Source organism: Raphanus sativus, chromosome 9 (genome assembly GCF_000801105.2).
Source record: "Raphanus sativus cultivar WK10039 chromosome 9, ASM80110v3, whole genome shotgun sequence".
In the NCBI taxonomy this organism is placed as follows: domain Eukaryota; kingdom Viridiplantae; phylum Streptophyta; class Magnoliopsida; order Brassicales; family Brassicaceae; genus Raphanus; species Raphanus sativus.
The window spans coordinates 7,314,051-7,327,691 of NC_079519.1; the positions used below are offsets into that span (position 1 = coordinate 7,314,051).

Sequence of the window (13,641 nt, forward strand, 5' to 3'; positions counted from 1 at the left end):
TTCGAACATTTTTATTCATGCATGAGTTTGATATATATTACTTATTTAATGAATCTCTTATTACACTTAAATAAATGAGGATTTTTATATATTTAAAATTTTAAATGAATAGATTCAATATTTTATATGAACTATTGCAATTGTTTTTTACGAACAATTGCAACTATGTAATGAAACTTTGTAACCATTGATGATTGGAATCTTTGGCGATTAACCATATTGATAATTACAGTTCTTGATGATTAACCATTGCAATTTTTTACTAACCACTGAAACTCGTCGTTAACTTTTGCAACTTTTGACTTAACCATTGTAACTATTGGTTGCAACTTTTCATTCTCTTTAAAAGGAAATGCAGGTATTGGTAAATGAAGATAGAAAATCAGAAACTAACAATATAAAGTAACAGTAATTAGAGAAAGAGAAAAAAAATTATTGTTTAAAAATCATCAAATATCTTTGAAGAAACATACACTAAAACTATTTTTACTTTTGTATCTTAGCTTAAAACGAGAGTAAAATTTTGATTGTTTTATTCTATAAAAAGATTTCGTATAATCCAAAATCTGAAATAAGACTAAGATACTTTTTCAAAAAAGTGTGGCGATTCATTCATTATATAATTCACAATTTTTTGGGTTACAACCCAATATAACCAACACATACAGCCTATAAAACTCCGTCTCTTTTGTGTACTTTCATTTTATATTTTAGTATCTCAAGGTGCTTTCGGTCTTGAAGACTTAATTAATAGTTTAGTACTATGCATTCTCAATTATTTTTTCCCAAGACGCCATCAACCTGATCAGTGTGTACATACACTTTTGTTATTGGTCAACATTTGATCAATTTAGTTTTGGACCTAATCTTTGACATGTTTGCATTTTAGTTCTGGACTGAACAGCGTAATCGAATGACATCAGCTTCTATATGTTTTGCGTCGGTGCTTTTGCGGTGTCTATATCAGTTAAAGTGAATTGTTGCTATCGGTTTCCATGGTTTTTTTATCTTTCTTTCTTTCCTTTTTTTTTATGTCCCAAAGCAAACATAGTAAGATATGAAAACAACGCCGTGGAAGGAATGAAAAACAAACAAAAGTTACAAAACAAGAATATACGAAACTGATGATACCCTGAAATCAAGATGGATTGTCTATATGTTACTTGAAATTGGAATAAACATACATATATATGAAGTTACGTTACGGTTATAGACTATTATAGTATGCCACACCCACACCTAAATGTGATAAACGTCAAATCGGTTTTAAAAGGTAATCCAAACCTAACTTTTCTTTCTTTCTTTCTTTTAGTGATGGTTGGATTAACAAGAAAGGATCGATCGGGTTAATTTGTCTCCTCATTGGATTCCTTTTTATTTATATCCAACAAATTCGCAATAAAAAAAATTCAATCGATTCTACCACTTGGTTTTTTCGACCACGGGAATTGGTTATTATGAAAACCTAGACTTCATATGCATTATCACATAATACCTGTACATTTTGAGGGTGATGACTGATGACATCAAGAGATAATGGAATATAAAATTAGCTATGGAATTTAATAACTACTACTCCCTTTTTTTTAAAGATACATATCCTAAATTTTTTACATATATTAAGAAATCACATTAAAAATACATTGATTTTTGTGAATAACAATTTTCCATAACCTTTAACCAATAAAAATCCAATAAACACAATTAATTTTCTTGAAGTTAACAGATTTTCATTAAATAATACATTGAAAAAATAAAAAATATATCTTTTTAAAACAAATTTTTTTCCTAAAACATGGATCTTTAAAAAACGGAAGGAGTATTGAATTTAATACTTTCCTAATAAATGCAATACTTTATTTATTAATTTACTTGATCTCATTCTTATTGCATCTGTTATAGAAATTGGAACTTGAAATTTACTTCCAATTGGATATGTGTCTAGCGTTTGGTTTATAATTTAAAACCGGAGACAACTTCTACTGTTATATAAGGGAAACAAACAATGATTTACACGATACAAAAATGATAACTATATGAAATATGCATTTATTGTATGTAGTTAAAATGTCTCAAAAGTGACGAATAAGTATACTAAAAGATGCTGGTTAGCTGTGTAAATCTAATTGACATGATATAACCTTTCCCTTTTTATTAATAAACAAAAATGGTTGTTGGTTAAGCAATCTTGAAGATTAAAATACGTAAAACAAAAAATAATTTGTAAGTTTTCAACTAATAATACTTCTTTTTGTCCCATTACCACTATAGATTTATTTAAACATAAAACATTAAAAACACTATGTAGTCACAAATTTATATATTGAGAAACGCTTCTACACACTTTCTCAAACAAATGAATTTTACCAAAACAAAACTAGATATATACTGTATATGTGTAGGGAATCTATTGAGTCGATTGGCACTGACTAGAAAAAGGAAAAACAGAACTACAATATTAAATATACATTCTTCAACCTAAACGGAGAAAAAGGGAAATATACAAATGGTTCAAAAACCCCACTAGGCTCTCTCAGACACGGAGGCTGGTTTCCTCCATTGACACTATCCCACTACCTTCAAGATCCCACCTTCTATGTTAAATCTAAACTCTCTCTCTCTCTCTCTCTCTCTCTCTCTCGACCAATTAGGAGCAGAAACAAATTGACAAAAAAGAAACGTTTCTGTTCAAAGATTAATTGCATCCCTTTTGATTTCTACCGTTCTTCTTAAACCAAACTCGTTTCTGTTTTATTAATTCCTTTCCTCTGTGAGCATTAAAAGAAAAAGAAAAAATATCATTACTTTGCTTCTTTCTCACTGTTACTTTCTCTTCTCTCTCTGTATCCCTCTTCTTGCGTTTGAAGCCATTTCTGTCCCTTCTGCCACTTCGATTTATCTCTCTCTCTCAGGTTTAAAACTTAGAGCTTAAGATTACCCACAACAGAACAAAAGACCTTCCTCGTGATCATCGGAGGAAGCTGATCTCTTCTATGGAATGGAGACTTTGGTGTTCCTCCTAAAGATCTGTCTAGTTTCGTCGGTTTTAGTTGCTGCTTCTTCCTCAGGTATGTTAAATTTTTGTTTACCCCTAAGTTAAAAAAAAGCAATCATTTTTCCCATTGGTTGATCAATTGGCATCAGACCCATATATGGATCAATTTGCTATCTTCGGTTTTTTTATATATATTAAAAATGAGCGTGCAATAACTCCACTAGTGTTAAATGTTGTTTTAGATTCAAAGGATGAACGAAATTAAAAAATAATTTGTTTTTTTTTTGTGAGTTTCCGTCGATGAATATTAATTTCTGGAGATTTTTTTTTTAAATATCGTGAAATACTTCTTTTTGGATGTAAAGTAACTCTCGAGTCAAAACTCAAGTTGTTGACGCAATCTTTTTTTTTTTATTTTTCTCTATTCAGAAAATAGAATGATTTTTTTTTTATTACAAAAGATTTTTGATTTTGTTTCGTGATCTGTTGAATTGTTACCTTCAGGATTGGATTTGTTACCTCCGTTATCATCACCACCATCACCGTTACCTGAATCTTCTTCAAAAGGGTTTGGTCAAGCACCGATCAGTCCACCTGAATCTCACAACACATCCAGCAGCAATGCGCCACCGCCTCAACCGTCTAGTCCTCCCATAGCTGACGTGGCAGCTCCTCCGCCTTCTCTTCCTCCTATAGCTGACGTGGTAGATCCTCCACCGTCGGGTGGGCCTGTTGCCTCTGTTCCTAATGCTCCAGGTAATGGAATTCTCTCACAGACAATTATTCGAACACTTGGCGGGCACTCTTGGGAAGTAGAGTAGAATTTTGTATTGAAAAAAAAAAAATTCAATTTTGTGGTGGGTTTTGATTCTTCTCTCAGCTCCTGCTACAATACCCGTGAAGGATTTGCCGGGAAAATCTCCTCCAGTTCTACCTGTTATCACACCGGTTGCTTCACCACCAAGAGATGCACCAAAAGAGCCTGGAAGAGTATCTCCAGGTATGTCAATCTTCTCTAAATCTTGAATCTTTAGCTTGCACTGTTCTTTACTTGGATCTTTTAACATTGTAATGCTCTGTAATCTGCAGGCCCTGTTTCATCCCCTGTTTCGGATATTCCACCATTACCATCAGTGCCTCTGCCTCCGCCTATACCAATCGTTGTACCTCCTAAAAATGATTCCAACAGTCACAAGCAGAAGCCTATTGCTCCTGGTATAGCAGTACATATTTTACTCACCCCTTTGGCTTTTTTATTTATTTTTATTAGCATAAACTCATTTGTGGTTTCTGAATCCAGTTGCATCTCCACCAACAATATCGATTGACATTTCACCACCAGTCCATCCAGTCATACCAAAGTTACCTTCTAGTTCACCTGGTATGCTGTTGCGGAATTACTGACTCTGTATTTATTCTTCTCCCCACATTCTTGTCTGTGTTTATTCTCCTCCAACTGTGCAGTGCCCACCTCTAGTCCAACAAAGGGATCTCCAATAAGAAACTCGCCTGTTACCCACCCCGTTTTCCCAATTGAATCCCCTGCTGTCTCACCAGGTTAGCTCACCTTTCTAATATGTTTATCCATAAAAAAAACCGTAACCAAAGTTATCAAACATTTCCTCTTCTTCTCCAGATCATCCACCGCCCAGCGACAATGGAGATGAGAACAAAAATCCGGTTGCTGCACCCTCAAACGAAGCTGCTAAACCCTTGCCTGTCTTCCCACATAAAGGTTTATGTTTCGTAGGGCATTAACCATACAAGTTGTATTAAGAAGACTAATTCATTTTATTATTATATTGCAGCTTCTCCTCCTCCTTCCATAGCTCCCTCAGCTCCGAAATTTAACGGGAACTCTCATCACGTATCTCCTCCATCTACTACTCCACCGCCAGATTCTACTCCCACTAATGTACACCGCTCAGCATCTCCTCCTCCACCTTCATCCCATCGGCATCATCAAGGGCGAAATAAGATCACAATTAGTCCAGCTCCTTCACCACCACCAACGCATCTTATATCTCCCAGGAAGCCTAAGCGTAATGGTTTCGTTTCAACTTTGAGCTACTTAGATTGGTCAGTCATCACGCTTCTCGTGATCTTAATTCTCTCTTCTTTCTTTGTTTCCTTGTTATAGGCTCAGTGTCATCTCCTCTTCCATCACCACACCATGCTCGTTCTTCTTTGATTTCTCCTGCTCACCCTCCAATCACTTCCTCAATGGATCATATCTCCATAGCTCCAGCACCTTCTCCTACCCAAGGTTCGAGTCCTTCACTCATAAAATAGGAAAAATCTGCTTTTACCACTTTGCCTAATGTGAAAATCCTAAACTCTGTTTATTTCTCCTAAAGTTTTTCCTCTCAGGTCCTCTTCACGACCTTCAAAGTCTCGGAAGTTCCCACTCGCTCCGCCTCTTCAAGCATTTCCTCCTCCTCCCCCTAACTCAGGTCAGACATTCTTTTCAGTTATTTTGAGATGAACACGTTCTTGTTCTGGTCTAAAACCACTTTTTGTCTGCAGATTGTTCATCAACCGTTTGCTTGGAACCATACACGAACACACCTCCTGGATCTCCATGTGGCTGCGTCTGGCCTATCCAGGTCGAGCTTCGGCTAAGCATGGCCCTCTACGACTTCTTCCCCATGGTTTCAGAATTCGCTCGGGAAGTAAGCGCTGGAGTGTTCATGAAACAGAGCCAAGTCCGTATAATGGGAGCCAACGCAGCAAGCGAACAGCCAGATAAATCTATTGTTCTTGTCGACTTAGTCCCACTCGGAGATAAGTTCGATAACATGACAGCAATGCTTACTTACCAGAGATTCTGGAGTAAAAAAGTACAAATCTTTTGCCAGTACGACGTGGTTTACGTCCGTTATCCCGGTTTACCTGCTTCTCCGCCGGTTTCCGGTATGACCGTTATAGATCAAGGACCTTACCCCGGTGATAACAACGGTAGAGCTATGAAACCGCTCGGAGTTGATGTTCCAAAGAAGATGCGGAAGAAAGAGCTCAACGGTGAAACTATTGCTGTGATTGTTTTATCAGCTGCTGCTTTTATCGGTTTATGCTTCGTCATTGTTTGGTTCTTGCTTTTCCGGCGAAGAAGAGATCAGAGGCTGTCTAAAAGAGCAACACTTGCTCAACCTTCACTGCCTTCCCTGGCGAAACCATCAGGTTCTACCAGATCTTTAACCGGAAGCAGGCTTAGCTCAACTTCACTGTCCTTTGCGTCAAGCATTGCTCCGTTCACACTCTCTGCCAAGACGTTCACCGCAAGCGAAATAGTGAAAGCAACCAATAACTTTGCGGAGTCTAGGGTTCTTGGTGAAGGCGGGTTTGGACGGGTCTACGAAGGTCTTTTCGATGATGGAACTAAAGTAGCGGTTAAAGTGTTGAAGAGAGATGACCAGCAAGGTGGGAGAGAGTTCTTGGCTGAAGTTGAAATGCTTAGCCGTCTTCATCACAGAAACTTGGTGAATCTGATTGGTATCTGTATAGAAGATCGTAACCGTTCTTTGGTTTATGAACTTATACCAAACGGCAGCGTTGAATCTCACCTCCACGGTGTTGATAAAGAGGCTTCGCCTTTAGATTGGGATGCTCGGTTGAAGATAGCTCTTGGTGCAGCCCGTGGATTAGCGTATTTACACGAAGACTCGAGCCCTAGAGTCATACACAGAGACTTCAAGTCTAGTAACATCTTGCTTGAACATGACTTCACGCCTAAAGTCTCTGACTTTGGACTGGCTCGAAACGCACTTGATGATGAAGATAACAGACATATCTCTACACGTGTAATGGGAACTTTCGGGTATGTGGCGCCAGAATACGCAATGACAGGTCATCTTTTGGTGAAGAGTGATGTGTACAGCTACGGAGTTGTGCTTCTCGAGCTACTCACGGGGAGGAAGCCGGTGGATATGACTCAGCCACCAGGTCAAGAGAACTTGGTTTCATGGACTAGGTCTCTTCTCACGAGCAGAGAAGGGCTTGAAGCTATTATAGACCAGTCTTTAGGACAACCCGAGATTCCATTCGATAGCATAGCTAAAGTCGCTGCGATAGCTTCGATGTGCGTTCAACCTGAAGTATCGCACCGTCCTTTCATGGGAGAGGTAGTGCAAGCTTTGAAACTTGTGTGCAACGAATGCGACGAAGCTAAGGAGCTCAACTCTGTAGCTTCGCTTACTCAAGATGAGAATCGAGCTGAGAGCTCTTGTGGTGGAGAAGGCTCGGGGAGGATGGCTCGGTATCCGTTGCTACCGAGTTACGACTCTGAGCCTGACACGGAGAAAGGACTTTCTGTGTCGGAGATGTTCACCGGTTCAGGGAGGTTAGAGAGACAGTCTAACTCGGGTCCCTTGGCTTCAGGTCGAGGCAAGAGGTTCTGGCAGAAGATGAGGAGGTTGTCGACGGGAAGCTTGAGCGAGCACGGGTCAGCATCGCTCATGTTACGATCTGGTTCGCGTTGAAAGATCGTTTCCGTGTACAGAACATTTGGGGGTTTCTGATTGCCCTAAGTTAAGAAAGGAAAAGGAAAGAGAGTGTGTCTTGTGATACAAGCAAGCAACTCTTTACCTTCTGGATACCGGTTAAGGAACAGATTGGAAGAGATCATTCCCGGTTAATTAGTCATATTTGTATCTTAGACGAAACAAGAGATTCTGTTTGATCTTAATTTCAATGTACATATCACGTTAAAGGCAGAAGGCATCACTAGCTTCGGTTTTATTTTTTGGGTAAATCAAGATGGCTTGTAATGTTAAATGGGCCGTGGGCTTATAAAGATGACATTCGTTTTTTCTGATTGGTAAGATGCGTAAATAGATTGAGAAAAAAAAGTTCTAATCTCTCACACTACAGTACACACTGACCAAACAGATGGCAGTTGGCACGTCTCTGTATTTTTCAGAGGTCTGTTAACTTTCTCCTATTTTTTCTTCTTCTCTAGAGTTTTAAATTACCCACCGACCACCTTCCTCTATTTGCTAACTCCTCGTAAAATTTTCAACACTTTTTTCTGGATTTTATTTTCTTCTTATATAGTAATGTATAAAAAAATCAAAGCTTGAATTATGAAACAGTTGCATCGTTTAGCAGTACACAAGCCGACATAAAAAAAAAAGTCAAATGATCTCTTCATGAGTTGTTTTATCCAAAGAAGAGTTGACATGTGTATCTTTGTCTTTCAATTGCTTGGTGAACGAACAAAACAACATAATTATATATCATCAAGACGTCAAACGTGTAACATATTTCAACAAAAGAAGCGTTTATACTTTATACAGACAGCTCTGATAATTGATTTGATTTAGACATAATTTCATTCTCATTTTGGACCCCCACTTACAAGTTACAAACCGGATTCACTGTATTCCTGGATATTATCATAAACATGTAATCTTTTATATTTGTATATAAAGATGATCGCAGAACATAACTAAATAATTAACGGTACGGTCTTAGTTCTCTCTATATATCTCGTAGTCTCGTCAAAGAGTTGAACAGAGAGGCAGAGAGAGAATGGAGGAGACGCGGAAGAAAGAAGACGAGAGGGGAAGAGATACGGCGGCGGTGAAGGGAATGCAAACGCAGATGACAATCCCCCGGGAAGACGTTAACGAGGAGGAGTACACTCCTGAAGAAATCATGCAGCTCGTTGACTCTTCTTCTTCACCGACGACGATGAACGTCGACGGAACTAACTTTTCCGGTGAGGAGAATTTCCGAGTGAGGTTTATCGACGATCCTTACGCGGTTCCGGTGGTTGTTCAGTCATCTACGGGTTACATCACGATCAACGTCAACGAGGAGAGCTGTGGTCCTTCGTTTTCAGACAGCAACGCTTCCGCCATGGCAAGCGTCGACGCAACCGGTCTGTTCGGTTGCTGCCTTGGTTTGAACGGAGCGTGGAGTACAGACGAGATGAGAGCGAGTGAGAGTGGGTGTGAGTGCGAGTGGGACGACGAATTGCTGGCGAGGTTTATTGGCGAAGACAGTGTTTTGACCAATGTGTCGTCTTGCGGACAAAGCTAAAATGTTTTGGGGGTATTTTGGTCAATTTAAGGACTGTCATTAAGTGAAAATTGATTTACAAGTTGTTGATAGGAAGGACGCAAGAAAATGGAAAATAGTTAGGGGTTAATGGTAGTAAGACTAGTCTAGTTAGCTGACAAAAACAAAAAACAAAAACTAGTCTAGTTAGCATCTACATAGTCTATAATGTGACCATTTTGGTAAATTATGTCACGGTATTTTGCCTTGTTCAGAAACTCGCTAAGCGCTACGCGTGCGGTAACCCAAAGGCTAGTGAGTTATCCAAAAATCGGATATAAGTCGGGGAGTACTCGGGGATTTTTTTTTCTGATTTTTTAACCATAGATACATATATATATTAAATATGTTGGATTATAACGAAAGTAGAGCGTGTCCTAATGGTCATTATTTTTTCGATTTTCTTTAATAAGTGTTAGAATTACGATTTTACTCTCTTTCTCTTTAATCTGTGGTGAGTCTCTGCAACACTTTCATGGAGTTTTCAAGTTTTTTTTTCTCGGTTTTCACCATTCTTTCTTCGTTTTATGCGGCATAAATACTAGATCTACTTATAATTATCAATTTTTGAATTTATAATATAAGAAAATTATTTTTTCGTACAATACAACCGAATTGTTGCAAATCGAAACGCTCATCCACTATATCACGTTTACTCGGCCGATGAATCGTCCAGGCGGACGCGTTTTTGAACAAGGGTATTTTGTAAGTTTAGAGAATATGAGAAATTATGTGAACATATAGATTTAATAACCAATAGAACTTAGTTATTTTTAGATTTAATATATTTTAAAAAGTATTGAATGCCCCCATGGAAAAGAAAAAGTGTAATTGTATGCTTTATGTATGAATGAATCCCTATATTTACTTGATATTATATGTTGCACATAGGAAGCTATAATCTTTAAATCGAAACACTCATTTAGATTTAATACTAGTGTCGGCTTGCCCTACGGAGAGATATATTTTACTTGTGATCAATATTATTATTTTAATATAATTTGTGGTTTGTGTTTCAGTTTTACATTTGCAAGATACGTATATGAGATCTACTATTTTCTTATTTAAAATTAACCAAACAACTAATCTTTACAAGTAGCATAATTTTACTCTCTCTCTCTCTACGAACATGTTATTAACAGAAAATACATAAATAAATCAGTTAAACAGTATTTCAAAATGTCTAGCGTACTTAAAATTTAAGGTGATATTAATTTTTACATCAGTTTCCTTGAGCTTTATAAGCAGGCCAATGACGTCCAATGTTTTTGACCGTTTATCCTAACTTGACCTTTCCCAAGTTCATGTCCTCAACCAACGGTTCGTTTTCTGATGGTGCGACAAAAAACGTAATAATTATTTATTAAAAAAAAAAAAATTAATCTTATTAAAATTGATTATTAAAATTAACGACGTAGGCTAAAATTATATAAAACATGAAAAATAAGAAAATTCATTTCTTAAATAATACTAAAATTATATATACATGGAGTAGTATATATAGATAGATCTTTTTTTGGGCAACATATATAGATAGATCTATTTATAAAGGATTCAATGTTTTATAATTACCTAGCATCTAATCTATAATCTTTTGAAAACTCTAATCCGATATATATAAAGTTTGGTTCTTCAAAATTACTAATTAACATGATCGCGACACATGACAGTTATATATTTAACATTGTGACATGTGTTAATCTATTTAATAACTAAAAGTATATATACTTAGATTATAACAAAAATGAATTTTGTTAACAAGTAATTATGAATATTGTTTAATAGTAATTTTCCATTTTAAAATCCTAACCAAAAAATAATTGCAAAAGATTATTTGATAATAATTTTCCTTCTAATTGTGACATGTGTTTAAATATATAATGACTAAAAATATATGTACTAAGAAAATAAAAAAAAAGTTTGAGAAAACTAAATTTAAAAATTAATTAATAGTAAAAACAATTTTAAAATTAATTAATAGTAAATTGTAGAATTTTTACTTTTTCAAATCCTAAACAAAAAAAAACAGATTTGAAAAAATAATTTATTTAATACTAATTTTCTTTTTCTAAAATCTTAATGAACATATAATTATAAAAGATTATATTAATTTTAGTTCTTCAAAGTTCATAGTTAACATGATTGTGATACATGATAATTATATATTTAAAAATATAATATGCGTTAAACTATTTCATAAATAAAAATAAAAATACTAAGATAATAAAAACGATTTTTGTTAATAATTAATTATAAATATTATGTAATAGTAATTTTTCATTTTTAAAATCTTAAACAAAATATAATTGCAAAGTATAATTTGACGATAATTTTCTTTTTAATATTGTGATATGTGTTAGAATAATTCATGACTAAAAATATGATATGCGTCAAACTATCTCATAAATAAAAATATATATACTAAGATAATAAAAATGATTTTTGTTAAGAATTAACTATAAATATTATATATAGTAGTTTTCCATTTTTTAAATCTTAAACAAAATATAATTGCAAAATATAATTTGATAATAATTTTCTTTTTAATATTGTGACATGTTTTAGGATACTTCATGACTAAAAATATATACTACGATACAAAAAATGATTTTTTTTAAAAAAATTGTTCTTTAAAGTTGATAATTAACATGATTGTAACACATGAAAGTTATATATCTAAAAATGTGATATGCGTTAAACTATCTCATAAATCAAAAATATATACAAAGATAATAAAAAGGATTTTTTAATAATTAATTATAAATATTATTTAATACTTATTTCCATTTTTAAAATATAAAAAAATATAATTGCAAAATTATATTTGATAATAATTTCTTTTTAATATTGTGACATGTGTTAGAATATTTCATGACTAAAATATATATATTATGAAACTAAAAAAATAATTTCTAAAAACAATATTATAAAAATAATTTAATATTAAATTTAAATATTACTTAATAGTAATTTTAAGATAATTACTTTTAAAATCCTAAAGAAAAAATATTTTTAAAATAATTTATTTAATAATAATTTAAATTTTCTAAAATCATAAAGAAAATATTATTGTAAAAGATTATTTTATAGTAATTTCCTTATAAAAATTTTACATGTGTTAATATATCTCATTTTTAAGAATAAATAAAATTTAAAATTATTTAATACTAATTTTCTCTGCTTTTTTCTCTTTAAATTTTAAACAAAAAAATATTTGTCAAATAATTTACTTAGTAAAATCTTCAACATAAGAAAACTATAAATAGTAGTTTTCCTTTCTTCAAATCCTAATTAAAAAATTTGTAGAATAATTATTTCAAATATTTTTATAGATTATCAACTTTTCTATTTAAATAGTTATTTTTAAAAAAAAATCATAAACTAAAAGAAACTACAACTATTCATATCTATATATGTATGATTAAGCTCTCTCATATTTTGTCACTTCTCATATTTTGATACCAAACATAATAAGAGATACAAGAAAATTATTATGAGAGTATTTTGCATGTTATTTTTCATCTTCGCGTGTTCTTCTTTTTATTTTTTTGGGTGTCATATGTTAAAGAAACAACTAGATATGTATCTTGGTCTTCACATGAAACTAATGTTGGTTTTTTTAAAAATAATATAATTGTCATGCTGCCGTACATTAGTTATTAGGCGTTCGTATATAGATGTTTTGTTGTTGTACACATAAGTTAATGGGATAATTTTTTTTATAGAGGAAGTTAATATGATTGTTATGCTAATGCATGATTATGTTTATGTGTGTTTATTTTTGTCGATATATAAAATTGGTTATATTTTTTTAGGTTATGCTACTAAGGACGTACATATAGATGTTATGTTGTTGTACACGTAAGTTAATGTGAAAAGTTTTTTTTTGGGGGAAGTTAATATGATTGTTATACATATGCATGCTTATGTTTGTTTATTCTTATCGACATATAAAAAAAATTGGTTATGCTGTTTTAGGTCATGATAACTCGCTTAGACAACATGATTATTGAAGTAGAAATCTTAATCTAAAGTTACGTGGGAAAACTGATTTTTATTCTTAAAATAAGTTTCATACCAACAAATGCAAGATGGTCTTTCAACTCAAAAAACTTCAATTCCTTATACGAGATTGCTATGCAATGACTTAATAAATTTGGGCTATACTTGCCAAGTCCAGGCGTACAATTATACGTCACACTACTATCTAGAGTTATTTCAACTGAAGAGCTTCAGATTTTTAAAAAATAACTAATAGAGTTCTACAAAATATTATATATCAAGAAATTTACAATAATATATGATATATAGAAAAAAAAGTTAAAGTCACATCATGGGTGCTAAAAATAAACAAATTTAATGTTTTATTTAGCAATGTATTTGATATTTACCTGACTATCAATAATACATATCGATTGGTGTTGTGTAACATTAATATTTTGTAATGTGTTATTTTTTGTCTAAACGATATAAACAATATAGAGAGTTCATATTTGGAAAATTCTCTCAAATAGTTTTTTTAAAGTTTTGTCACAAAAATAGCACTCAAAAAATAAATGACAAAATGACCTGTTTTATTTTTATTT

The 13,641-nt window shown here is 33.4% G+C and overlaps 2 protein-coding genes across 3 annotated transcripts; both read left to right on the top strand.

Annotated features, from left to right (window-relative positions):
- The first annotated feature begins 2,484 nt into the window (after positions 1 to 2,484).
- On the top strand, positions 2,485 to 7,706 carry LOC108827703 (receptor-like serine/threonine-protein kinase ALE2). 2 transcript variants are annotated; one of them, XM_018601175.2, is made up of 11 exons: positions 2,485 to 3,068; positions 3,500 to 3,751; positions 3,876 to 3,995; positions 4,085 to 4,210; positions 4,296 to 4,376; positions 4,460 to 4,552; positions 4,632 to 4,730; positions 4,804 to 5,043; positions 5,136 to 5,261; positions 5,353 to 5,448; positions 5,522 to 7,706. In XM_018601175.2, exons 1-11 carry the CDS (start codon positions 2,999 to 3,001, stop codon positions 7,471 to 7,473), a joined length of 3,255 nt encoding a protein of 1,084 aa, XP_018456677.1. In that variant the 5' UTR covers positions 2,485 to 2,998; the 3' UTR covers positions 7,474 to 7,706. The 2 variants fall into 2 exon arrangements, with proteins under 2 accessions (XP_018456677.1, XP_018456678.1); XM_018601176.2 differs by having other exon boundaries at positions 2,486 to 3,068; positions 4,804 to 5,037.
- A 641-nt stretch (positions 7,707 to 8,347) lies between these two features.
- On the top strand, positions 8,348 to 9,582 carry LOC108826670 (uncharacterized). The gene has a single exon (XM_018600050.2). The coding sequence runs from the start codon at positions 8,525 to 8,527 to the stop codon at positions 9,035 to 9,037; it is 513 nt and encodes a 170-aa protein (XP_018455552.1). The 5' UTR covers positions 8,348 to 8,524; the 3' UTR covers positions 9,038 to 9,582.
- Positions 9,583 to 13,641: the final 4,059 nt, after the last annotated feature.